This window comes from Nyctereutes procyonoides, unplaced genomic scaffold (assembly GCF_905146905.1).
Source record: "Nyctereutes procyonoides isolate TBG_1078 unplaced genomic scaffold, NYPRO_anot_genome, whole genome shotgun sequence".
NCBI lineage: Eukaryota > Metazoa > Chordata > Mammalia > Carnivora > Canidae > Nyctereutes > Nyctereutes procyonoides.
In genome coordinates, this window is record NW_026575146.1 from 42,428,090 (window position 1) to 42,453,854 (window position 25,765).

Below are 25,765 nucleotides of genomic sequence, written 5' to 3' on the forward strand. Positions count from 1 at the left end.
ACCTTTAACTAACAGAAGTATTTTAATCTTGACACTTTCCAATTAGTTTCCCTCCTATGGTTAATGGTATTTTGGGTCTTATTTTTAAAGTCCTTCCTCATGTAGGATATATACTTTAGGGAGTTTTAAGAACTCTGTAATTTGAATTCTATTAGGAAGCTTTAAAGAGCTTTGCTTTCCTCCCAGTTTTGTCCTTTTGTAGTCATTAGATGATTCAACAATGAAAGGACAGTAGGTACAAATTACAGAGTTGGATGTGATTTTGCAGATGTGCTTAAGGCATATTGATTCTTATCTACTACAAAGTCATGTTGGTGATCAAGTTCTTCTAATACAATTTTCCTACCATCTTTTAATCTTCTTTCCTGGGCCATTTCTGCCTGAGACACTTGCTCCTTTTGGTACATTTTCCATGCAGGCTTGTGCAATCACTAAAAAGTATCCCCACTGCCAGAACATCACCTTTGCTGCTCCAGGCTATGGCTGATGTACTTTCTAGGTCCATCCTCTCCTAGACCTTCTGGGAGCTCAGAGATGTGCCAGCATTTATTTATTAATTTTTTTTTTGCCATTAAAGACCCCCTGGAGGTGCTCTGTGTTAGAATCCAGAATAATCTTCATCTTGCTTCCCATGCTTAGATTTACACTTTTAATTGGAGAAAGATTCCATTTATTTTTAAGTGCAGTCTTCTTGGGTGCCTTCGTGTTGTGAATTTTTTTTTTTTATGGGATGCACCTATACTTGTATGAATCATAGAATTCCCAGACTCAGAAAATTAGCTATAAAGGAACCTTGAGGGACATCCAGTGATTTCCAACTAATATCCTAGGGAGCATTTGGAAATACTGGGGGGCATCTGTGTTGGTCATAATGACTGTGTGTACTACTAACACTTAATACCTGATGGGTAGGGTGATGAATGTACTATCATGCTTTGAAATATCTGAAAAGATAAAGAATTGTTTGGCTTTCCAAGTGCCAATAGTGCCTCATTGAAAAACAACTAAATTTCCTTATTATGTAGATGAAGAAAATGAGACTCAAAGAAGTTGACAAGTGCCCAAGCTCATATGGCTAGATCTGAGCTCGAATATAGGCTTCTAGACACTCATGGTGTGGTCCTCCCATGGATAAAAATCCATTTTGTTGGGTGAGCTATTGCCAGCTCTTAATTTGGGTGGCAGAAACCATTCCACAAGTACCCTATTCTTGTTCTTAATCTTTCTCTCTTATTTTTTACTCGTTACAGCTGAGCTCGGTGATTACGATCCTGATGAGCATCCTGAGAATTACATCAATGAGTTTGAGATTTTCCCCAAGCAGTCACAGAAGCTGGAAAGAAAAATAGTGGAAATCCATAAAAATGAACTCAGGTAATAGGGGTAGACATTTGGAAGAAGGTATTCTTACTGCAGGGAATGTGGAAATCATGTTGTGAAGTAAGAATGTTGGTAATGTATGAGGACTGTTTCAGGTGGCAGAGCAATCTTTCTGGGCACTGTCAAGATCTTCCACCAGTAACAATCTCCATAGTGTGAGGTCCCCTAGGTGGCTGTCTATGAACCATCCAGTTATTAGAGCCATATATTTTCCTATGGGTTTTAACCACCCTAAGTTCCAGTGAGTGAAATCTAGGGTAAATAAGTAATCATTTCTATTTTGAATTTTGCATTGCCTCTTCCTCTCCTATGGCATTGCTGGAAGCTTTGACTCCAAGTAGAGTGAAATCCGTTGATAAGATTTCCTTTGCTGAGCTGCTTTCAAGATGACTGATTCAGTGTCTGCTTTCTTTCTTGTCTGTGGTGCTCCAGGATGATTGTGACTAACTACAGAGTAAAAATGGTAGAATTAGAAAACTGCATACAGTATTCACTGTGTACCAGGCACCATTCTAAGTACTTATACATAGTGACTCATTTAATCTTCACAATATCTAGGAGATAGGTGCCATGGTTGTTTCCATTTTACAGATAGGGGAGCTGAGGCACAGAGAGATTAAGCATCTTACCCAGACTAGCAAGTGGCAGAGCCAGGATTTGAATCCAGGCAGCCTGGCTCCAGAGTCTGTGCTCTTCATGCTTGTGATGCTCCTGCTCTGCATAGGCTACCAGGTAGGAAATGGAGCATGGGTAGGAGTCCCTCACAACTTGGAATCAGGTAACTCTAGTACTCTAGTGTGTAACTAAAATTTAGATCTATGCAAATCAAGGAAAAATTCACTTTGGTAATAATAAACATGGGCTATGTTAGGACAAGCATGGATGAAGACCTGGAGGAACTCAGATGCCTTCATCTTCGGGACCTCTGGTAATTATAGAAAAGAAAAATAGTGTCACCAGATTATGAATTCTGGAACAAGAAACTGTCCCCTTGAGACAGAGTGCTCGAATTCCCTACTTTACGCAGGCACTCCCCCTTCTGGTGAATCTGAGCATAGTATATATGTGGGCAGTAAAAGCAGCAGCATATTCCAGCTTTGGAAAGATGACCTTTGTTCTTAACAAAGATAACTAAACATCAAAAATTGTACTGATTTCAGAAAGCAACATGCCATCCCTATGGGTAATTTTAGGGTATTGTCTCCTAATGAAAAGCTTTGTTGAAAATATAGGACATTGACTACTCTTTTTTACATTTGGGGGATGAGAATTAGTAGAGGTAAAAATAAAGCTCCAATATTCTAGCTGAGGAGTTTGTGGACAAGCAGTGTCTGGGCAGCACAGGGGAGGGGACCTCTGGGGAGGGGAATCATACCCACTGTGTGGATTGGTGAGAGATAGGAATTAAAAGGTCTACTGTGACCAGAAATTGCAGGACCTTAAATGTTCAAGACATATGATATTAGTAAACATTTATCAAGCATTACTGGATGCCAAAACACTGTGCAAAGATTCTTATGTATGTCCACTCAGTCCTCCTAAACTCTAAAAGGAAGGTGCTATTGTTGCTCCCATTTCAAGGTGAAGAAAGTGCAATGTGCAGTGGATAAAGGACTCACCCTGTTAGCAACAAAGTCAGGAGTTGAACATTGCTCTTACTTGACAACAACATCCATGCTCTTATTCACTCTGCTGAGCAATCATAAGGCAACCAAGTAGTCATGTTGGTGTTCCATAGCAGTCACATGGCAGTAGTGCCACAGGGTGGAGACTGGGCAGGAGGACCAATTAGTTACTTCTGCTCTCCAAACAAGAGATGCCATGGAGTAGAGAATAGGAGTAGAGAAAATTGAAAGAAGAAGTTTTAAGTAATATTATATCAAGACAATGGCCCACTGAATTTCGTGAGTAAATGAATGAATCAAAGAAGATTCTAGATTGCTTTTTATAATCAGAAAGCTGTAGATTGGACCTCGTGCCAGCACCTGACTTTGTTGATAACCTTGAACATCATACACCAGGAGAAGAGAAGGGGTCATCAATCAGCCATGGTTTATAGATCTTGGAAGTAAATGCCATGGCTTGATCGAAGCTGCATTCTGAAGCACTAGGCATTTGTAACATCCAGAAAGCCCTTGTGAAGAAATTAGAGTTGTATATTGAAGAACAAAATAGCCAGAAATTATGTGACATTGCATGGAGAGATACAGAGGGTATTTTCCAGTGAATTTTTGCTCATTCTCAAGTAGTTGTGCATTTTCTTCGGCATCGTGCAGTAGAGAGAGAGATTATAGATTTGTAAGGGAAAATAAGAGCAGAACAAGTTGACAGTGCAGAGGGAGAGAGACTTTTTAAACTTTTTTTTTTGAAGATTTTATTTATTTATGCATGAGAGACGCACAGAGAAATAGGCAGAGACACAGGCAGAGGGAGAAGCAGGCTCCATGCAGGGAGCCCGTCATGGGACTCGATCTCGGGTCTCCAGGATCACGCCCTGGGCTGAAGGTGGCGCTAAACTGCTGAGCCACCAGGGCTGCCTGAGAGACTTTTTAGAATTGGTTGGAAACCTGCCATAGAGACTGAGGTTACTCTGAGGGTTCAGCAGACCCTTTGCACACAGATTATAAAAGTGTTGATTTTTCTAGTGTCCTGGAGAACTGGACCTTTGGTTGGATTGCTTTGCAAAACCAACAGTGTCAGAAAGGAGTTGTAGGTGGAAGAGAACCATGTGAGGTTGTACCAAGATGTTACCATCTTACTCTCCAAGGTCCTCACCCATGACCCTCCCACGCAACAAAGGGATAATGTATGATCATTGAACTATTACAGAAACTTCCTGAGAGGATTCAGCTGGCCTATCTTGGGCTTTGAGGGGCCCCCAAAGTTAACCTCCTGCTTCCTGCCTGGTTTCTGAACCAGTGGAGAAGGAAAACAAGAGATGGCAGGCAACATACAAATGATAATGGTGATAATGATTTACAGTGAGATTAACATACTTACCTGCGAGGGTTCCCAACCTTCTTCTGCCTTTTTCCTTGATTGTAATTGTTCTCTTTCTATACTTTCTGAGGAAGGGGAAAAAGCTGTGATTCTTGGGAGAAAAGTAACCAGGGAGGAAAAGAACCTCTCTGTCTAGGAGGCTACGGATTGCTTGAGGATGGGACCAAGGTGATGTGATAGACAGCCATGAATGAAAGAGTTCTTTAGGAGGAAGAAAGAGAGACTCCTTGGAATTTTGGGGTGCTTGAAAATAAAAGACCAAAAGTGTAGTTAGAATTTCCATCAACTTAGATTCCTTCAGACATTAAGAGATTTGTGAATGAAGATTGAAATGTATGATTGGGCCAACCTTGCTTTCTTAAATGTGCCATCTGAACAGGAGGATAGGGTAGGGAGAAGTGACAGTTTTGCAAATGTAATAGTATAGTTATTGATCATCTCTGTATTAGACATGATAAACTAGATTTTGCTTGGGAAACAATCCTGAAAGCTCAGTGTTTAGAACAAGCAAAGCTTATTGTTTGTCCTGCTATGTCTCTACCAGATGTCAGCTGGGAGTCTCTGCTCACCACTGTCACTCAGGGCACTCAGAGGTTTGAATTTGCCAGTTGTTGAGCCAGAGGGAAAAGAGAGTTCTGGAAAGTCTTGCTTCAGCTTGGATGTGATACACATCACTTCCGCTTAACGATTGTGGCCATAACTAGTCACATGTTCCTACCTAATGGCAAGGAAAGTACAAACTGGAAATAGCTAGCAAACAGCTCTTAATGGGCTTTGTAATCTCATTAGCTAATAGGCTTCTTTAAACTTTTTTTATTAAAAAACTTTATTTTTTAGATTCACAGCAAAATCGAATGGAAGGTACAGAGATTTCCCTTATTCTCCCTGCATAGCCTCTCCTGTTATCAACATCTCCACCAGAGTGATGCATTTGTTGCCATTGATTAACCTACCCTGACACATCATTATCACTTAAATCCATAATTTGCCTTAGGGCTCACTCTGGAGGTTGTGCATTCTGCGGACAATAGTATGATGACATGTATAGTATCATGCAAAATGTTTTCACTGCCCTAAAAATCCTCTGTGCTCTGCTGTTCATCTCCTTCTCCTCCCCCATCCCAGCCACTGGCAAACACTGATCTTTTAACTGTCTCCCCAGTTTTGCCATTTCTAGAGTATCATATTGTTAGAATCTTACAGTATGCAGCCTTTTCAGATTCTCTTCTTTTACTTAGCAACCTGCATTTAAAATCCCTCCATGTGTTTCCATCCATAGCTCATTTCTTGCTGAATAATATTTGATTGTATGTTTCACAATTTTTCCACTGACCTAGTGAAGGACATCTTGGATGCTTCTAAGCTTTGGCAATTATGAATAAGGCTTCTATAAACACTCATGTGCAGGCCTTTTGTGTGGACATACATTTTCAACTCCTTTGGTAAATATCAAGGGGCATGGCTGCTGGATTGTATGGCGAGAGTATGTTTAGTTTTGAAAGAAGTCCTCATACTGTCTTCCAAAGCAGCTGCATTCCCACCAGCAATGAATGAGAGTTTCTGTTGTTCCCATACATCTTCACCAGCATTTGGTATTATCAGTGTTCTTGATTTTGGTCATTCTAATAAGCATGCGGTGAACAGTGCTTTATTCAGAAAAATTCTATAGAGGTATCATTGGGCCTCCTAATATCCTGTAAACTAGAAGATCTGGGGATGTATGATTCACATTATTGAATAGATATTAATGCTAGAACTCACTGTGGCTGAATGATTCTTCTAGATCAGAGTATATATATATAACATTTCAGTCACGTGGCTATGCCTTTGTAGAGCAAAAGAAGACAAAGACCACACCTAAGTTAGTGGGCTATGATTCAATGAAACCTGGTTGACAAAACAGATGGTGGGCCAGATTTTACCTGGGGGTTCTAGCTTGTGGACTCTTAAACACATGGCAGAGCAGGTCTGGAATTAATTTCTGCTTCACTGCCTGCCTCTGTAGATAATTTTAAGTCAAAAGAGCTGTATTTGTTTTTAAAACTACGTATAAAAAAGAATCTTAAAATTTACAGATTTCATTTCAGTTTGGTACACAGGGATGAGGTTCTAGCATTGGGACTGCTTAGAAATAGGTTAACCCTCCTTCCAGAGCCCTCTGGTGGCTGGAAGAAGCTGACCCCACCATTCCCAGGGATGTGACAGTTCTCTTCCTTTTGAGGGTCTTGGTTGCTGTTTTTCACACAGCTTTGATCATGGCCATGTATGTGGGTTAGAAGGGAAAACCCATCCCATTCGTCCTCAGGGTGCACAGAGGGGGTTGAAGATCAAGAATATGATTGATTTCACTATCAAGAACCCTGATAGGCTTCTCTGGAGCTTTTCCTAGAGTTTCTACTCAGCTAGTTCTCTCCATACCAGTTTATCAGATTTCTCATTAGAGGCAAAGACATTTGGATTAGCTTCAGGCACAGGTCATCAGCTTTCAAATATATAATATAATATAATATTTCAAATATATAATAAATCTCACTTGGGAGTGAAGTTGTTTTGATGAAGTATATTCATGTCCTTAAAAAGCAGAAAAATCATCCAATTAGCTACCATGATAATGATCTGATGCAGTGAGGCTTGTGCTAGAAGCAATAATGATACTGAGTGGATTTCAGACAAAGTCATTATCTCTTTATTTTTCAAAATTCACATTCTGTGTAAATCATGTGCATCCTAGCAAGGCTTTATACTTTCAAAAATGTCTAGCATTCTAGGGATAAGTGACCTGCATTGATAAACACCCTCTACCTGTGCTTCTGATGAAGAGATCACAGGAGCCCCCCTAGGAGGTGTTTGTGTGTGGGTTTTGGGAAGAGCATATATTGTGTTAAAGGAAAATGGGAAAGATCAGTTTACTTTAAAACTTCTAATCTTTTTTGAGATACGCTTTCCATCCTCTCTACTCTTCTCCTTCCTTTGGCCTTTCCCTTCTCAAGTCTCTTACTTTAAAACCCTGAATTTCTCTCTCTCTCTCTCTCTCTCTCTCTCTCTCTCTCTCTCTCTGGTGGGTTATCAAATGCATTTCCATTCTCTGTTGTTATTTGGCATAGGAATTGGAAGAGGGAATTATTAGTATCACATGCTCCTCCTATAAAAACTGAATCCTTGTATTATGTGGCCTGGAGTCAGGGATGTTTCTGGGGAGGGTTGGGCCAGGGGCAAATCATGTGTGCACCCAAGTCACCAACATTTCTACACAGGTAAAATCTGGTTATGGTGACTTGAAAGGAGAAAGAGTGGTGTCACTGAAGTGCAACATGGCTTTGAAGAAAGAGAGAGGAATAGTATTGACAGCTTGAATCAGCGATGACCTAATAATATACTCTTTGATCCCCCTGACATGTGACATGTAAATTATGCATAGTCAAAGACTTTTTTGAACTTTAGATGAGCTTATAACAGTGTATCCATCCCTCTGTCCATCCATATACCCATCCATGATTCATCCATGCATCTACCTGTCCATTTATCCATGCACCCATTCATGACTCATCCATACATCCATACATTCATGCATACACCTATCCATCTATCCATGCACCCATTCACGATTCATCCATACATCCATTCGTTCATCTGTTCATACAACAATATTTATTAAAAGGCAGCTCTGTGTCAGGAACTATGCAAGTGTTGGATGACCTAGCCCACTAATCTTCAACTGCTTTACCACAACACTGGGATCCTCTTCCTCATCTATACTTATCTAAAAAAACAATACAATTAATTTGCTTCCTAATTTTTATTTGTCATACACAGCTACAACTATCACCCAGAGCCTTTGAATATCCAGAGGTCACCAGCCAAAAGAAAAAACTTGACCCCCAATTATTATACTTGAGGAACTCTTAGAGTCCAAAATAGGGGTTATAAAATGACAGTTGTTGTGTTACACTCTGACCCAGATGTACGTTTCTTGGGCCAAATAATATATATATATATTTTTTTAGTTTTTAGTATTTGTTTTTGTTTTTTAGTTTCAGAGGTAGAATTTAGTGATTCATCAATTGCCTAAAACACCCAGGGCTCATTACATCAAGTGCCCTCCTTAATGCCCATCACCTGATTATCCCTTTTCCCCACCTGCCTCCCCTCCAGCAACCCTCAGTATGTTTTCTAGAGTTCAGCATCTCTTATGGTTTGCCTGTCTCTCAATTTTCATCTTACTTTATTTTTCCTTTTCTTCTCCTATGTTCATCTGTTCTTAAATTCCACATATGAGTGAAATCATATGGTATTTGTCTTTCTCTGACTTATCTCACTTAACATAATACCCTCTAGTTCCACCCACATCATTGCAAATGGCAAGATTTCGTTCTTTTGGTGGCTGAGTAATATTCTATTATAAATATATTCACACACACACACACACACACACACACACCCCACATCTTCTTTATCCATTCATCTGTCGATGGATATCCAGGCTTATTCCATTATTCCATATTTTGTCTATTGTGAACATTGCTGCTATAAAAATTGAAGTGCATGTGTCCCTTTGAATCACTATGTTTGTATACTTTGGATAAATACCTAGTAGTTCAATTGCTGGGTCATAGGGTAGCTCTATGTTTAACTTTTCGAGAAACCTCCATACTGTTTTCCAGAGTGGCTGCACCAGTTTGCATTCCCACCAAGAGGGTTCCCCTTTCTTCACATCCTTGCCAACATCTGTCATTTCCCAAGTTATCTCATTGTGGTTTTGATTTGTATTTCCCAGATGCTGAGTGATGCTGAGCATTTTTTCAGTTTGTTGGCCATTTGTATATCTTCTTTGGAGAAATGTCTGTTCATGTCTTATGCCCATCTCTCATGTGGATTTTTTTGGGGGGGGGTATTGTGTTTGAGAAGGTCTTTATAGATTTTGGATACTAGCCTTTTATCTAATAAGACATTTGCAAATATCTTCTCCCATTCCATAGGTTGCCTTTTGTTGACTGTTTCCTTTGCTGTGCAATAGCTTTTTATCTTGATGAAGTCTCAGTGGTTCATTTTTTGTTTTTGTTTCCCTTGTATTTGGTTTTATGTTTAGCAAGAGGTTGCTGCAGATGAGGTCAAAGAGGTTGCTGCCCATGTTCTCCTCTAGGATTTTGATGGATTCCTGTCTCACATTTAGGTCTTTAATCCATTTTGAGTTTATTTTTGTGTATGGTGTAAGAAAGTGGTCTAGTTTCATTCTTCTGCATGTGGCTGTCCAATTTTTCTAACACCATTTACTGAAGGGGCCAAATTAAGTCTTTAAAAATGGAATCAGTTGCCAAAACGTTCCAGCTTTACTTGCACCTGGGAGATTTGGTAACACTAGGCCTTGCCCCACATGATAACACTCAGCTAGAGCTAAGCAGCAGTGCTCTGTAAGAGACCCATTTGCTCTCTAAATTGCCACCATCCCTGCTTGGCCAGTTCACCTTCTGTCTCCATTGGTATTGAGTTTGAGACCACCTTCTTGTACCAATAAGGAGACAGATGTCTGAGAAATTAATTTATCCAGGGCCTTACAATTTGAAGGCAATAGAATTTGACCTGAAATCCATGTTTTCCTGTACAGTGTTCTGATATCTTTCTAACTGACTGCTCTCCTGGAAGTCTTGTCCTTGTCTGGCCACAGGGCATTACCACTGTCTCCCTCATAGTATGGGAGTTACCCAGATTAGTAGTGTTCTATCTAATGTTCTCATAAAGATGGTTCCTAAAGGTCCAAGGAGTTTGTAAGAGACCATGTTCCTCTTTAAACAATTAGACATGACAGACTGGAGACTCCTCTAGTGAGGATGTAGAGAAGCATGAGACATCCATTTCCCCCAACACCAATATAACACAACAAGCCACATAGATTACAGAATCATAGCTTTGAAACAAATCTGAAGGCAAAGAAACCTAAAGTAAAATTCAGAATGTCTTTCCTAGGACACTGGAGACATACGCTTGCTTTCACTTCTGATGGTGTGGGAGGAGGAGGAGGAGGAGTATGCCATAGGTGGGTCGAGGGGAACTAGTCAAGTCTTTAGCAAGCTTTTGATGGCCATGGATGGGATGACTTAGCTCATTGGGATTGCAAAGATGACAGCTGCAGAGTGAGTTATACTTTCCCACCACCATTTGGCTCTAGGCCTTCACCAAGCAAAGATAGAAGTCAGACATGGCTGGAGAGCAGAGTGAAATTCTTCTAAGGCACTCCAGGCTTTCATCCAGGGCAGGGTAGCTCTTGCCAACAGCAGGGAAAGGGCCACAGGGAGATCCTTCTGAAGTGCTGAGAGCCCGTGATGGGACTGAGCAAAGGAGACTCCTTGAAGCTCAAAAAGTTGACAACAAGGCTGTAAAGAGTAGAGAACTCTCCAGAGTCTAATGGGCTATGATCCCAAGCCCTGCTGAAGCCCTGTTTAATTCTACAACACAAAGACCCAAATGGATAAGGTGGAGCCAAATCCACCCTTTCCTGCCAACTGTGCTCCCAGCAATCCAATTCGTATAGGGCAAGACACACACCTTATTTAATTAATGTACACTAATAATGTGCACAATTAATGTATACTAATAATATACACACATTCTTAGGGCGCTGTATATTTTTGTAGTCTATGTGATGGTATGCTAAAGGAGGGTCAATAAGAAAGTGGTCCTTTTGGCAAAAAGTGTACCAGGTAGGCAGAAGGGAAATATATGCCTAAATATGTGACTACTCGACCTCACCTACTTTATTAGAAAAGCATATTTTTGGAGAATTGTTAGCTCTTAAAGAATTCAAATGATCATTGATTTTTACATCTAAATGTCTCATTAGAGACACTATTCATCTTAGTTGAACAGTTCCTGATGCAAGATTTAAAGGATAGAAAATCATTATTTTCCATTGCTAAACAGTGTCTTTACCAGAAAGAACTATCCAATGGGAGATTGAGGAGACAAAAAGAATTTTGTTTGATTGGTCTTGGTGTCTTCCTGAAAACATGATCATTAAATGGTTTCTTACTCGGTGATTCAGGGAGACTCAGTTTCTAGTGCCAGTGGGGTCTCTACCTTTCTTCCATTGTTTTTTTTTTTTTTTTTTAAGATTTTATTTATTTATTCATGAGAGAGACACACACACAGAGGCAGAGACACAGGCCAGGCTCCATGCAGGGAGCCTGATGTGGGACTTGATTCCGGGACTCCGGATCATGTCCTGAGCCAAAGACAGACGTTCTACCACTGAGTCACCCAGGTGTCCCTCCTCCACTGGTTTTGAATACTTTTCCTGGCTTGAACATTTGCAGTTAGTTTTTTTCTGAATGTGATTTCTTATATAAAATATTTTCAGTGCTTAGCTGTTGGAGAGCTGCAGTCAAACCCAAAGCAATGGATAATTTGAGGACTTTTATTTTAAAGAGGGGTCCTTGCTTTGCTGTGACTGTCTTGACATGCTTCCTGACATTTCCCCCAATGTCATAATTCTGATTTCAGTCATGTGCAGGGCTAGGAGGGGGAACAAATGCTGTTCTGAGGGTGAGGAGAGACCACTGTTTGTGCCAGGCACTAGTTTAATGGTTTTTCATCTGTCAGCTGCTTACTCTATATACCAAATCTTCAACATAGGTACTATTTTTATCTTCATTTTATGGAGTCAAGGAGCTATAGCTTTAGCAATTCTCCATTCCTGTGTGCAGTTCCTAGCTCAGGGCTCAGCAAACTTTTTCTATATTAGACCATTTAATAAATTCTTTAGGCTCTGCAGAACATAGGATTTCTGTTGCAATTATTCACTCTTGCCATTGGAGCATGACCACATCCATAGACAGTACACAGATGTGTTCTTATTGGAACACAGCCACACCCACCTGTTGGAATAATATTACTCAGCTGTCAGAAAGGACGAATACTTACCATTTACATCAATGTGGATGGAATTGGATGGTGTTATGCTGAGCAAAAAAAGTCAATGAGAAAAAGATATTTATCATCTGGTTTCATTTATATGTGAAATATAAGAAACAGTGCAAAGAATCATGGGGAGGGGAGGGGAAACTGAATGGGAAGTCATCAGAGAGGGATAAAAACCATGAAAGACTCTTAACTATATGAAACAAACTGAGAGTTGCTAGAGGGGAGGTGAGTGGGGGGATGGAGTAATTTGATGATGGGAATTAAGTAGGGCATGTGATGTTATGAGCTCTGGGTGTTATATGCAGTTGATAAATCATTGCACAGTACATCTGAAACTAAGTATGTATTTTATGTTGGCTAACTGAATTTAAATTAAAAAAATTAGGGATCCCTGGGTGGCGCAGCGGTTTGGCGCCTGCCTTTGGCCCAGGGCGCGATCCTGGAGACCCGGGATCGAATCCCACATCGGGCTCCCGGTGCATGGAGCCTGCTTCTCCCTCTGCCTGTGTCTCTGCCTCTCTCTCTTTCTCTCTGTGACTATCATAAATAAATAAAAATTAAAAAAAAATAAATAAATTAAAAAAATTAAAAAGAGAATCTGTTGGAACTGAAATTTGAGTGTCATATAATTTCTATGGGTCATGGCATACTATTATTCTTCGTTTGATTGTCTTAAACCATTTAAAAATGGAAAAACCAATCTTAGCTCAAGGGCTGTACAAAACCTGTTGATGGTCAGGATTCACCTGCGGGCTTTAGTGTGGGTGTCTTTGACCTCATTTAAAATTGAGACCTTGCTGCTCTCCCATCAGGTCTGAATATCAGGTACCTGGAGTGGATTGCCTCATCACCGATCTAAACACCGATGTTTAGAATTTGAGAAAAGCTCTCTATAAGAACTGATAGAAACCGTGTTATTTTGATATGCTCTGCCATGGCATGTAGGAGGGCAGGCAGATGGTTCTTGACCATATCACGTTGGTTGTGATGGTGGTTCAGGCACTGAGATGTGCTTTGGAACCAGGCAGACTTAGATTTGAACCTCACTTCTGCATTTACTAGCTGAGTAACTTTGAGCAAATTACTTTTCCTTTCTGAGTGTCAGAATCCTCATCTACAAAAGGAAGATGACAATTCCTCCTTTATGAATACTAAGTGACGGAATACATATATTGCTTGACAACATAAATGATTCTATATTGCTCAGAACAGTAGAGTTTAGTAAAAAGTAGCTACATGCATATCTGTTATGGTTCCTGACCAATTCTCTTTAGTTCAGCAGTGCTTTTGGACTCTATTCTATTCAATAATTCTTTTATTAAAAAGACAGGAATTGTTCCTCTTGTATCATTGCAAATACACGAGTATATAATATGTGTATAATTTAAAGAATAGCCTAAAAAACACCCATGACCCCCTGACTCTGCTTATGAATTAGAACATCATCAGATGCTCTGAAATCACCCTTGTGCTCCTCCCAGATCACCTTCTTCCCTTCTCTGCACTATTCTGTATTTGAGGTTTTTCAATCTCTTATTTTGCTGTTGTTAAACATACTTCATATTATCACTAAGTAATGCATTGCTTTGTTTTTGCATGTTTTTGACTTTCATATAAATGGAATCATATTCTATTCTTGCATCTCACTTCTGTCCATCAGCATTGTGTTTGAGGTTCCCATTCGTATGTATGCATATAGCCATAGGTCTTCATTTGCGCTTCTGTGTATCTAAGATTCTATGATGCGAACAGGTCACATTTTATGTATCAATTCTGTTGATGGGCATTTGGGTTATTTCTGGATTTTACTATGACAAATTTAGTATAGCTTCTTCAATAACTCTCATGGGAGTATGTGAAGGAATTCCTAGCCTAGGTATGAACCTAAGTGTGGAATTTAGAGGGCCATAGAGTTTATACAGTGCTAGCTTTTCTAGGAAATGATGGCTTGTTTGCTAATGGGGTTACTCCAGCTTACATTCACACCAGAAATACATGAGGGTTCCCAGTGCTTTATAACCTTTTTTCTTTTCTGTTAAGTTCTTAAAAATTGAAATATAACAGATTTAGAAGAGTGTGCAAAGCATAAATATAAAGCTTGATCAATGATTACAAAGCAAGCATGTATGTAACTACCACCCAAGTCAGAGAGAATTAGTAACAACCCAGAAACTTCTCTTCTGCCCCTTCTCTGTATTTACCTTTCCCTCCTCCCCAAAAGTGATCACATCTTTGACTTTTAACACTTTAGTTGTGTTTTGCTCATTTTGGAAAGTCGTATAAACTGAATTAATTCCTTGTGTATTCATTTATATCTGGCCTCTTTTGTTCAGTTTTATTTTTGTGATAGTCACCCTTCTTATGTGTAGCTTTAATTCATTTAATTTAGTGGCTGTATGGCATTCCATTGTATATCCATTCTCCTGTTGGTAGATATTTGAGTTTCCTATTTTTTGCTACTACAAATGGCACTACTATGAAAATTCTATATATTTCTTGGTGCAACACAAGTTTCTGTTGCATATGGAACTATTAATAGAATTGTTGTATTATAGAGTAAACATGTTGAATTTTTATAGATAATGCCAGCTTCCCAGATAGTTCTACCAAATTACTGCTCTACTAGCAGTATAAGAATTGCTCTTGCTGCAAATCCTCATGAGTGCTTGGTACTATGTTTTAAATTTTAGCTATTTAGATGGATGTATAAATTATTTCTCATAGGTTTTTTTTTGAGATTTTATTTATTCATGAGAAACACACAGAGAGAGGCAGAGACACAGGCAGAGGGAGAAGCAGGCTCCATGCAGGGAGTCCGATGTGGGACTTGATCCCAGGACTCCAGGATCATGCCCTGAGCCAAAGGCAGACACTTAACCACTGAGCTACCCAGGCTTCCCTATTTCTCATAGTTTTAATGAGCATTTTCTTGATCATAAAGAGGTTAAACACATTTTCATGTAGTTGTAGGCTATTTGGATATCTTATGAAGTACCTATTTAAGTCTTGTGCTGATTTTTCTTCTGAGTTATATATATTTAAAATTTTTATTGTTTATTGATTTATAGGAGTTAAAAAAATTCTACATAGAAGTCCCTTTTTTTAGTTGTACATGTTACTGAAATCTTTCCTTGTACTGGGGCTCACCGTTTCACACCCTGAATGAGATGTCCCAGTGAACCAGAGGTCTTTGAGTTTAATGGCATATCCTCTGAAGCTGTGTAGCACTGCACCTGCTGCCATCTGTGGTTGACTGTTTTCAGTTAGAAATTGGATGCCTTTTGGATTTACAAAGGACAGGAAAGTAGTCAGACCACCTAGGCAAGCAGAACTTACTTTCCAAAACAAACTTCCAAATTACAACCTTTCATGATTAACTTGTTTCCAGACTGAATACAAAAGAAAGGTGAGCTTTAAAACCAAGCTTGGATTTAAGAATAAACAATGTGTGGCTTATACAAAGATGCTGATAATTTAACCACCAGGGAAAATGGCCAGCTCCTTGGAGTGGAGGAGTTCTTATTAGTGTGGGATAGAGTGGGGTCCTCTCATGTCAAGCAGGAGGATTATCCTGGAGCAGAACTAATGGCTTAGGCTGCTTTGGCTCCAGTCCTGCTTCCTTTTGGCCTTTGTCTGGGGTCATTAGGCTGAAGTTGTGCATTGAGGGCCATCAGAGTGGGGGTGCTGGTTAGTAACATGCTGGACAGCAACATGCTGGACAGCTCTGCTCTGTGCTTTGTCCCTCATCACGGGGTGAGGATATGGCAGGGAGAGAAGTAGCAACCAATATTTGGATTTAATATTAATAATTGATTTTTCAGTGAAAGGTAAAATATTACTCCTAGAACTTAAGAGAGCTAAGGAGAAATCATAGTATGTATTGAGAAAACTTTCAAAAATCCCATTTCCCTTTTTCATCAATAGAGTTGGTGACTGGGGCACCTGGGTGGCTCAGTGGTTGAGCATCTGCCTTTGGCTCAGGTCATGATCCTGGGGTCCTGCAGGGAACCTTCTCCCTTTGCCTATGTCTCTGCCTCTTTCTGTGTCTCTCATGAATAAATACATAAAATCTTTAAAAAATATATAGTTGTGGGATCCCTGGATGGTGCACCAGTTTAGCGCCTGCCTTTGGCCCAGGGCACGATCCTGGAGACCCGGGATCGAATCCCACGTCGGGCTCCCGGTGCATGGAGCCTGCTTCTCCATCTGCCTATGTCTCTCTGCCTCTCTCTCTCTCTCTCTCTCTCTCTGACTATCATAAATAAATAAAAAAATTTTTAAAGAAATATATAGTTGTAACTTTTTTGAACCTATTGTTATGGTATCAAGAAGAGAAATAGTAACAGTGACTATGACTTGAAAAAAAGAATCAAAGAAAGATAGGAATTGTATTGAAAGGATCCATACAATGCTGGTCAGGATGAATAAATAAAGATGCTGCCTTTATATATATCACAGTGAAACTGTAGAACACTAAGGCTAAAGAGGAAAGCCTAAAAGGCTTTAGAAAGACTTTATTTTCTTAAAGCGGGTGTTTGAGTTAATCCTTCAGAAATATGTTCCATCAAGGATGGATTAAAAATTATCTCTTGTTTTAAAAGAAAAAACTAACACATATGGCTACCTCTTCTTCCTTCTCCAAGGCCCTGTAGATAATGGAAAAAGTCCTAGAAAGCAGATCCAGGAGAGAATACAATTTTTGGATCAGAATTCCAACAGTGTCTCTGGAAGATGGGAAACAGATGGAGCAAATCCAGGTTAAACACATGTAGGGTAGGAGTGGTTCTGGGTGCGTCAGGAAACATACACAGGGTGGCCACCATGGTGAGTGGGTAACTGCATTTGGCACAGTTGGGCAGCTCTGACCTCTTTCTCTGGTTCCTTGTGGGCAACAGCAGTCTTGAGCTGGAGGGTACCCCATGTGTGGGCAACATCCGGAAGGAACTACAACTTGCAGTTTAAAATCAAGTTATCACATATACTTTTCCCAGATGGCATGCCCCTACCATCCACCAGTTCCCTACAAACCTCTGGAGGCCACTGCATTAGACAGATAACATCAGATATAGATATCGGGGATCGGGATCCCTGGGTGGCGCAGCAGTTTGGCGCCTGCCTTTGGCCCAGGGCGCGATCCTGGAGATCCGGGATCGAATCCCACATCGGGCTCCTGGTGCATGGAGCCTGCTTCTCCCTCTGCCTCTGTCTCTGCCTCTCTCTCTCTCTCTGTGACTATCATAAATAAAAATTAAAAAATAAAATAAAAATAAAAATAAAAAAGAAATATCAGGGATCCCTGGGTGGCTCAGCGGTTTGGCGCCTGCCTTTGGCCCAGGGCGTGATCCTGGAGTCCCAGGTTCGAGTCCCACGTCAAGCTCCAGGCATGGAGCCTGCTTCTCTCGCCTCCTGTGCCTGTGCCTCTCTCTCTTTCTCTCTCTACATCTATCATGAATAAATAAATAAATCTTAAAAAATTTTTAAATATATTTAAAAAAAGATACAGAAATATCCATCCATGAATCACCAGACAAGGAAACATCAACTCCGTGAATGCGAGATTCTGACTGTTGTTCCAAACCAAAGGACCCTCACCGAGAAAGCTGCATTAACAGAGCAAACAGGATTGGACTTTAAAGGAAAGAAAGTGGGATTTCCTCAGAGGAATATGAGGAATTTATTGCATAAAACAGGAACAGGCAGCTATTTCAAGAGCCAAATAGATGATATATTTGGAGTGAAATATTTAATTGGTATTTAAAAAAAAAACAACTCCTAAATGGGAAGAAAGGCAGGATGCACCCAGCTGAAAAATAAATTAGCAAGCTGGATGTTCGAATTAAAAAATCATTCAGAATGTAGTACCAAAAAATTTAGAGAATGAAACAAACAAATAAGGCATGGAGGACAGGGTTTCAAGAACCATTTACTTAGGCCTCCCAAAGGAGAGGAGAGGGAAAGAAAGGATGGTTGGGGGTGAGGATGGAGGTTGGGAAGAGAAGAATCAAGCAACCAGGGAAAAGATACAAATTATTGGATTAAAAGTGTCCCCACAGTGTTGATCATAATAAGTAAATAAAGACACTCCTCACTATCATAATGAAATTTCAGTTGCTGGGGGTAAAGAGATCTCAAAAGGATTTAGAGGCATGTTGATTCTTGAGGGGTAGAGGAAGGGAATCCATGTATGGGGAGAAGCTTGGGTGGGAGTAGATTCAGTGCTACAACGTAATTTTACATTTTGGAAATGAAAACAAATTCCTGTTGTTTTCTTTGGCAAACTCTTCTCAGTTGTTAGGGTGACCTATTTATCCTTGGAGAATGGTTTGGATTCTCTAAGGTACATATGGGATTTAGTCAAAGTGGAGTCTTTAAAATGCTGTAAGATCCTGCTTTGGAAGTTAGCCCCAGAAGGCTTCACAGTCATCTCTGCTGCAGCCCCCTCCCCCTCACTGAGGCCAGGACCTTGTTTGCCACCCTGGAGGGCACAGCTAAGATTAGTGGGTGAGATTTCCTTTCAAAATCCAGGGCTTTCCATTGGAATGGTTGACAGTTCTTCCTGCGCGGATGGCTTTGTTCAGGCTTGCTGGTAGCATACCAGGACTGCCCATATTGTACCCTGAGCAAGAGGGAATGCTCTTTACCCTGGATAATCTTTTTAAGTGAGTTGGAAAGAACAGATGCTGAGTTCTATTTAATATTAAGATTGAATTTGCAAGGCTTACTTATTGGTAACTTGATCACCTTGATTAACTGTATGGGTCACTGGAGTCCTCAGAGTACATGTGGTTTTATTATGGAGCAATTAGCCAGGAAACTCGAGCTCAGATTCCTTAGAAAAGAGCTCCTTATGAGGAGGAATGGTGATTGGTCTTACTGATTATTATTTATGTAGGGATTTTTTTTTAGTTTAGAATATCCCATTTTATTGAACAAAGGGACTCTAGGTTGTTGTTATCTTCTGTATTAACACCCTAAACTTTTCTTGTGTGGTTCTAGAGGCCAGAGCCCACCAGTTGCTGAATTTAACTTACTCCTAAAAGCTCACACTTTGGAAACCTATGGGGTGGACCCCCACCCATGCAAGGTGAGTGTCCCTCATAGCAGGCTGACCTGTAATGATTGTTTTGCTCACAAGAGAGTTAGTGTGCAGGATATTTCTACAGGCTGATCCGTTGTCCCTAACTGGAAGGGATGACAGCAGACTGCAGTCCCATGGCCTGGTGGTTGATTTTCTCCATTGCAAGCCTTCCAATTGCTTGCTAATTGCTTTATAGTAGCCTCATTTTCCTAAATTAACATACATGATTCATTCATTCATCCATCAAGTAGATGATTCTACCTCTAAGAAGTTATAGGATCCCAACAGATTTACTTTAAGACCATTGTCAGCAAGAGGGCAATCTTAAAAATTGGGAAAGTAGAAGCAAAAAAAAAAAGGCTTAAAATTATATTTTGACATTAGGAATATTTTTGTCTTGTTTCCTTTGCTCATATTATTTGACAGTATTTCTCTCAAGCATGTATCAGAGTCACTAAATCAGAATCACTGGGGGTACATCTGGGTAATATGCTTTTTTAACAAGCCCCCAAGCTTATGCACACATTTTCCAGAAATGTTTTATGAAAACCGTTTTCTCCATTCTGTACCCTAAACTAAGCACACATCAACCAGATGCTAAGCAGAATCCTAAACTAAGCATTTATCTCAGCCGGGCTCTTAAAGATAAGTTCTTGAGTCCTGCTGGCAAATTTCTTTACCCATATGGGATCAGCTAATAGTATTTGGTGAAGTACTAGATCTCCAGCTCTTCATTCAGGCTGCTGATTGGAAGAACCTGGGGAGTTTCGTACACTTCTGCCACCCAGTGACATCAGGATCTGGGGGGGAACAGACCAGGCTCTCCAGATGATTCCAACATGCAGCCGAGGCAGAGAGCGGGTGGTACTTGTTCACTTTGGCATTTTAATTTTTATTGGCACAATGATTTTAGCATATTTGCCAGAATCCTCTTCCTAGTAATATAAATCAGTTCGTTCCGCTTAGTGAATTAAATATTTTCTGCAATTTTGACCCTGTTTGTTTTATTTATTACTTGGAGATAGACTTGATCTTTGTTGCTGTCATTCCTTTGCTTTTACTGATCTATGCTTAGTTTTTCTGGTTGAGGCTGGAAACAGAGTAGGAATTTCTGGACATATCTTTACATTAGAATGGCCAGAAATCTTGTGTGGAATTTAATCAAATTAAATTAGATGCTAAGGGCTTTGGTATCATAGCATCTTTGGTTTTAGGGCTAATGATGAGCAAGCATGGTTTGCCCAAACTATAGGGCAGATCCAAGAACTCCGGTGGCCCCAGGACACATTTGGAAATAGACATAGTGGTTCAGAACTAATCTGTATTTTCCCAGGATGTTCCTGGAGAGGTAGAAGGTCTGTTCCTCCAAGGAAAAAGTTACATGTTTCCAGACCTTCCCCAGATTTTTGAAGTGCTGTTCATGGAAGTTCCATTTCAGAAGCTTAGTTTATTGCCATGATCAATGGAATTAACCTGAAATTAACCCAGGGAGAGGATGAATGAGAATACAATTTATCACTTATTTTATATTTCTTAATCCAAATGTTTTTGTTTCTCTTTTTTCAGGATTCAACAGGTACAACAACATTTTTAGGATTCACTGCAGCAGGCTTTGTGGTATTCCAGGGAAATAAGAGAATCCATTTGATAAAATGGTAAGGACTTCTTTGGGAAACTAGCTTACCATTTTCCTCAATCTTGCTTTTCTTTCCCAGCCTTTGATTTTTTTTTTTTGTTTGGTTTGGAAATGTCCAGCGGAATGACTATTATTCATTTCTTTGCTGTGGAACTTCATTATAAAAGGATTATTCACTTATAAATAAAAGCTGATCTAGGTTGCCCTAGACCTTAGAAGACCCAGAGATGTGTGTCTTGGGCTCAGGAGCTGTGTCTTCAAAGGGGTGTTGAGTGTTTCCTCACGAGCAGCTACTGTTCTGGCCAAAGGGGTGACCATGGGGTAGGGCAGGGCAGGGTAAAGTGCGATTTCCCTTGAATAACTCAGGACCCTCTTCCGGTCCCTTCTCTCCATTTTCTTCTGTTGAGTCCTTGTTGCAGACTCATCCTGTGTTACCCAGGATATCAGTGAAGATGCTTTTGGCTCAGATAACACATCTGTTCACATTGGCTTACAGATAAGAGGACTGATTATTTCACACAGCAGAAGTTCCAGAGGTCAGGCATTTCCATGATCCTTTAACTTCCTGACAACAGCATGAAGGCCCTAGGTCTCCCTTTTCTTCTCTGTCATCCCAGGGTAGTGGTTTTTGTCCCCAGGCCTATGCTCATATGGTGGCCACGCAAGTAACTCTGTGCATCCCATCATCATACAGCACCACCTGGAGACTAGAAGAGAGGATCTGCTTGTGTTTGTGTCTCCTATTAAAACAAGGAGGACTTGTTTTACAGAAGCCTTGTAGGAGACTTCTCGTATATCTAATAGGGCAGGATTGGGTCTCATGCACCCACTTAAACCAATCCCTCTGAGAAGAGTGGGAACTCCATGATTGGGTTGGTCAAATCAAGATCCACTTCTTGCTGTTGAGAAGAGTGTGATCCCCATGAACATGTCACTTTGAGGAAGAAAAAAGTCTGAGTCATGTTAGTACAGAAGTGGGAGGATGGAGCAGGGTAGGTGACCAGCAGGGCCCACTGTCCAATCAAGGAGCGGAACGGTTTAGGCAAGGGATGAGAAGGCTGAACATATGTGTGATATGGTAAAGGCTCAGTCTTGTTCATACCTTCAGCTTGATTCAGTTTCCTCCCCGATGGCCCCTGACAGTCTGTCACTCCTGTCACGTCTAACCGGGTGGTGGGCCCCTCCTGTGGCCTGAAGTTCTTCCTGATGGGCCAGTGGGCATCCACCTTCAGTCCTGGTTTGGAAATGCTCTTGCACTTACCTAAACGTCTGTTTAGTGGTTCTGTTAGCTTGAGGGTTTCTTCCAGCACCCCTTTATCAACACCCCCACTTGTGCACTGTCCTCTTGGTACCTCCCAGCTCCCTTTCAAATCTTCTCTGCTGGGCTAGCATCAGTCAGCTAATACCCACTCCACTCTATACATTCTGCTCTTCTTTATGACCAGCCCTCTTTTTTCTGAGGTCCCCGATTTCATCAATCTCTTCCTTAACCTCTCTATCATTGCCTTTTGTTCAGTTCATACTTTGTGCTCCTCTCTGCACCCACTTGTTCTCTTTCTCCACAATGAGCACTCTCAAAACTCTTAATCACCTAGCTTTTCTGAGCCTCTGTGTACTTATTCATAAGATGGGAATCACTTACATCTGTCTGTTTTACAGGGAAGAAAGGGGTTGGGGGAGAAGAAAATGCAACTGTGTTGTGAGTGGTGGGATTCGTGAATTCTGATATCTCGTATATGTGTGGCATGATGGGGTGACCAGTTTTCTTCTCTGTTTTCCTGCACCTTGGAAAAAAGGGTATTCATCACTCTTCAGGTCATTCCAGAGTAATCTCCCTAGGGATTCCTGTTGACTTTGGGAAGCATGGATAATCTGAGGACTTTTCCCATCCTACTCCGGGACCACAGAAGACTTGAGGGTTAGATCCTCAGGTTTATGAATTGCTTGAGTTTTGAAGTAATTAGGGGAGAACCTGACATGTCTCAAGTGCAGATTAATTGCATGTCTCTCTCCCTTGGGCTTCCATTTCTTCTTGGGTCCACTAAAGACTTGAGACGGACAATCCCCAGACCATTTGTTCCTGGGTTCTGCATCTTGGTGTTCCTGGTGGGCTGCTGTCATCCCCATCTCCTTCTAGCCTCTGGAACAGCCATGGACATGTTACCAAAACAAATTTTATTCCAATGTTAATCCTGGTTTTGTTTTGTTTTTGTTTTTTAACATCCACTGAGAATTGTCACTCTTGCAAATCCTCTCCTAAGTTCAAGCAGCTTAATGTGGCTACACTGTTCTTTTTCCCTCAGGAAAAACACAGGAGCAGAAATCCCTCTTCTAGAAGTTAGATCAAAGGACTAAAAATAGAATTGTCTCTCTCTTTACACAAATCTTCTCACCAAGGAGGTGACCTAGGTTCCCTATTTCAGGCAGATTTTAATTGAGCAGCTCCTTAAGATAAAACCTAAAGTCACTCTTTTGGCTACAATGTGTCAAGCTGTCCTCACAATTCTGAGCATCTCAGTATTTAATAAAACTTATTCTAGGGATCCCTGGGTGGCACAGTGGTTTAGCGCCTGCCTTTGGCCCAGGGCGCGGTCCTGGAGACCCGGGATCGAATCCCATGTCAGGCTCCTGGTGCATGGAGCCTGCTTCTCCCTCTGCCTGTGTCTCTGCCTCTCTCTCTTTCTCTCTCTCTCTCTCTCTCTCTCTCTCTCTCTCTGTGCGACTATCATAAAAAAAAAAAAAAAAAAAAAAAAAAAAACTTACTCTAGCACAAGCAGGGAGAGCAGAAATGAAAATTTTGTGTGGGTGTTCCTTGAAGATGAATGTGAAAGGGTGAGGGAGACTGATACTGTGAATCCATATAGTTTCATTACCCGAACCTGAAATAATCACATTCTTCCTACCTCGCAAAGTGGGCTGGCCAATTAATATTGTTTTGGTCGTTAATGTTCACAAAGCCTCCAGAGTTCCTTGGAAGAAAGATGCTGCTTGACTGTAAAAAATGGAAGAAGTAATTCTGAGCTGCCTCTGGATCCTCTCTTAGGAAGGAAATTGCTGTATAATTCATTTGGGGGCTATTCACTGCTCATTAGGCCTTCACTGATAATAAGATAATATCTTGTTTCATTGCAGCCGGCTTGGTATCTGCGAGTCAGCCAGATTCCTAGGGGAAACCAAGGTACCTTGGATAGCTGCCACTTTTTTTTTTTTTTTTCTCCTCACCCAAAGAGATTTTCTTTTCTTAGGTCAGATGTCTGCAAATTGAAGTTTGAAGGAAAGACATTTTATGTGATTGGCACCCAGAAAGAGGTCAGTGACTGCTTTTCTAATGACGTGTAGTTGTATGTACATGTGTGAGGGTGTGTGTGTGTGTACCAGAAAGACATGAGCATGAAATGTGCCTTTAGTATTGTAGCCCACCACTTTGAAGTTTATGATGTAATAGAAGCTGTATGCTAAACATTTTAGAGATAAACAAATAGTGGGTTTGCACATTTAAGAACAAAGTGAAATGAATCAGAGAAAGACAAATACACATATGATCTCACTCATATGTAGAATTTAAGAAACAAAACAAATGAACATAGGGGAAAGGAAGGGAAAATAAAATAAGATGAAAACAGAGGGAAGCAAATGGTAAGCTTAACTCTAGGAGAGAAACTGAGGGTCTCTAGAGAGGAGTTGAGTGGGGGATGGGGAAACTGGGTGATGGGCATTAAGGAAGGCATGTAAATTCTACCCCTGAACCAAATAACACATTATATGTTAACTAATTTGAATTTAAATAAAAAATTAAAAAAGAAAAGAAAGTCCGTGAGCAATGCTTGACAGTATACTGCTGTGTAGAAAATATACTGGGATAGAAAATGGAACCTCCTCCTGAAACTAATATTACACTGTGTGTTAATTAACTGAAATTTAAATTAATAAAAAAGAAAGAAAATGGGACCTCCTCCTACCTCTGTAATCTACCAAAATACAGATTTATGAAACAAGCAAAGAATACTTCCAAATCTAGATATTCAACCACTGCTGGTGAGAGTTTTAGAAATAGAATCTAGACCATCCCAGGAGTCTTAAGACCAGATGCAGGTTGGGTTCATCAGGGAAGAGGCATCTGGAGAGATGGCCAGCATGGAAGCTTTGAGCCTCAGAGCTAGGTCTGGAGGGTTGCAGATTTCCTTGGCCATAGTTTTCAGATAAAGCACCAGTTATTCAGCAGTGACAGATAAGTTTTTAAACGAATACAAGTCTGATCACGAGGCAGGTGATTCCTGGGTTGTCGAGAAGGATTGTGATGCTGGTTTTTGTTAGAAACAGGGCCCAGCTAGATTCATGATATCTGCAAAGAGTGAGGGAGGCAGAGGGACACCATTTCAACAACACTTTTAAGACCATAGTAATGCCCGAGTTACTTTTAACCTGTTGGGCAGGTGCGGGGTTACAGATTGGTAAATACCTTAAAAGATAAACTATGTTTCACATGCCTTTTCTTGTTTTGTCTTTTTTTATTAGAAAAAAGCCATGTTGGCATTCCATACTTCAACACCAGCTGCCTGCAAACATCTTTGGAAGTGTGGGGTGGAGAACCAGGCCTTTTATAAGTGCGTAGCTTTTATTCATTTAATCATAGATTGTAAAAGCATCCATCGAACCATTTATGTTGGGCAAATAGCTGCATATGCATTTCTTTTAAATCAGTTCTTTTTATTGTATTTAAGGGAATTGTAAATTTGGTGCATTGTGCAGGGTGACTC

The 25,765-nt window shown here is 40.5% G+C and overlaps 1 protein-coding gene across 3 annotated transcripts in view; it reads left to right on the forward strand.

Annotated features, from left to right (window-relative positions):
- The window catches only part of FRMD3 (FERM domain containing 3), a 301,558-nt gene that overhangs the window by 194,857 nt on the left and 80,936 nt on the right, over window positions 1-25,765 (forward strand). For all 3 annotated transcript variants that reach the window (XM_055311651.1, XM_055311650.1, XM_055311652.1), the window contains 5 exons: window positions 1,251-1,374; window positions 19,291-19,378; window positions 20,939-21,027; window positions 24,254-24,317; window positions 25,524-25,612. In XM_055311651.1, the coding sequence (XP_055167626.1) occupies window positions 1,251-1,374; window positions 19,291-19,378; window positions 20,939-21,027; window positions 24,254-24,317; window positions 25,524-25,612 (454 nt within the window). The remainder of the gene's footprint in view (window positions 1-1,250; window positions 1,375-19,290; window positions 19,379-20,938; window positions 21,028-24,253; window positions 24,318-25,523; window positions 25,613-25,765) is intronic.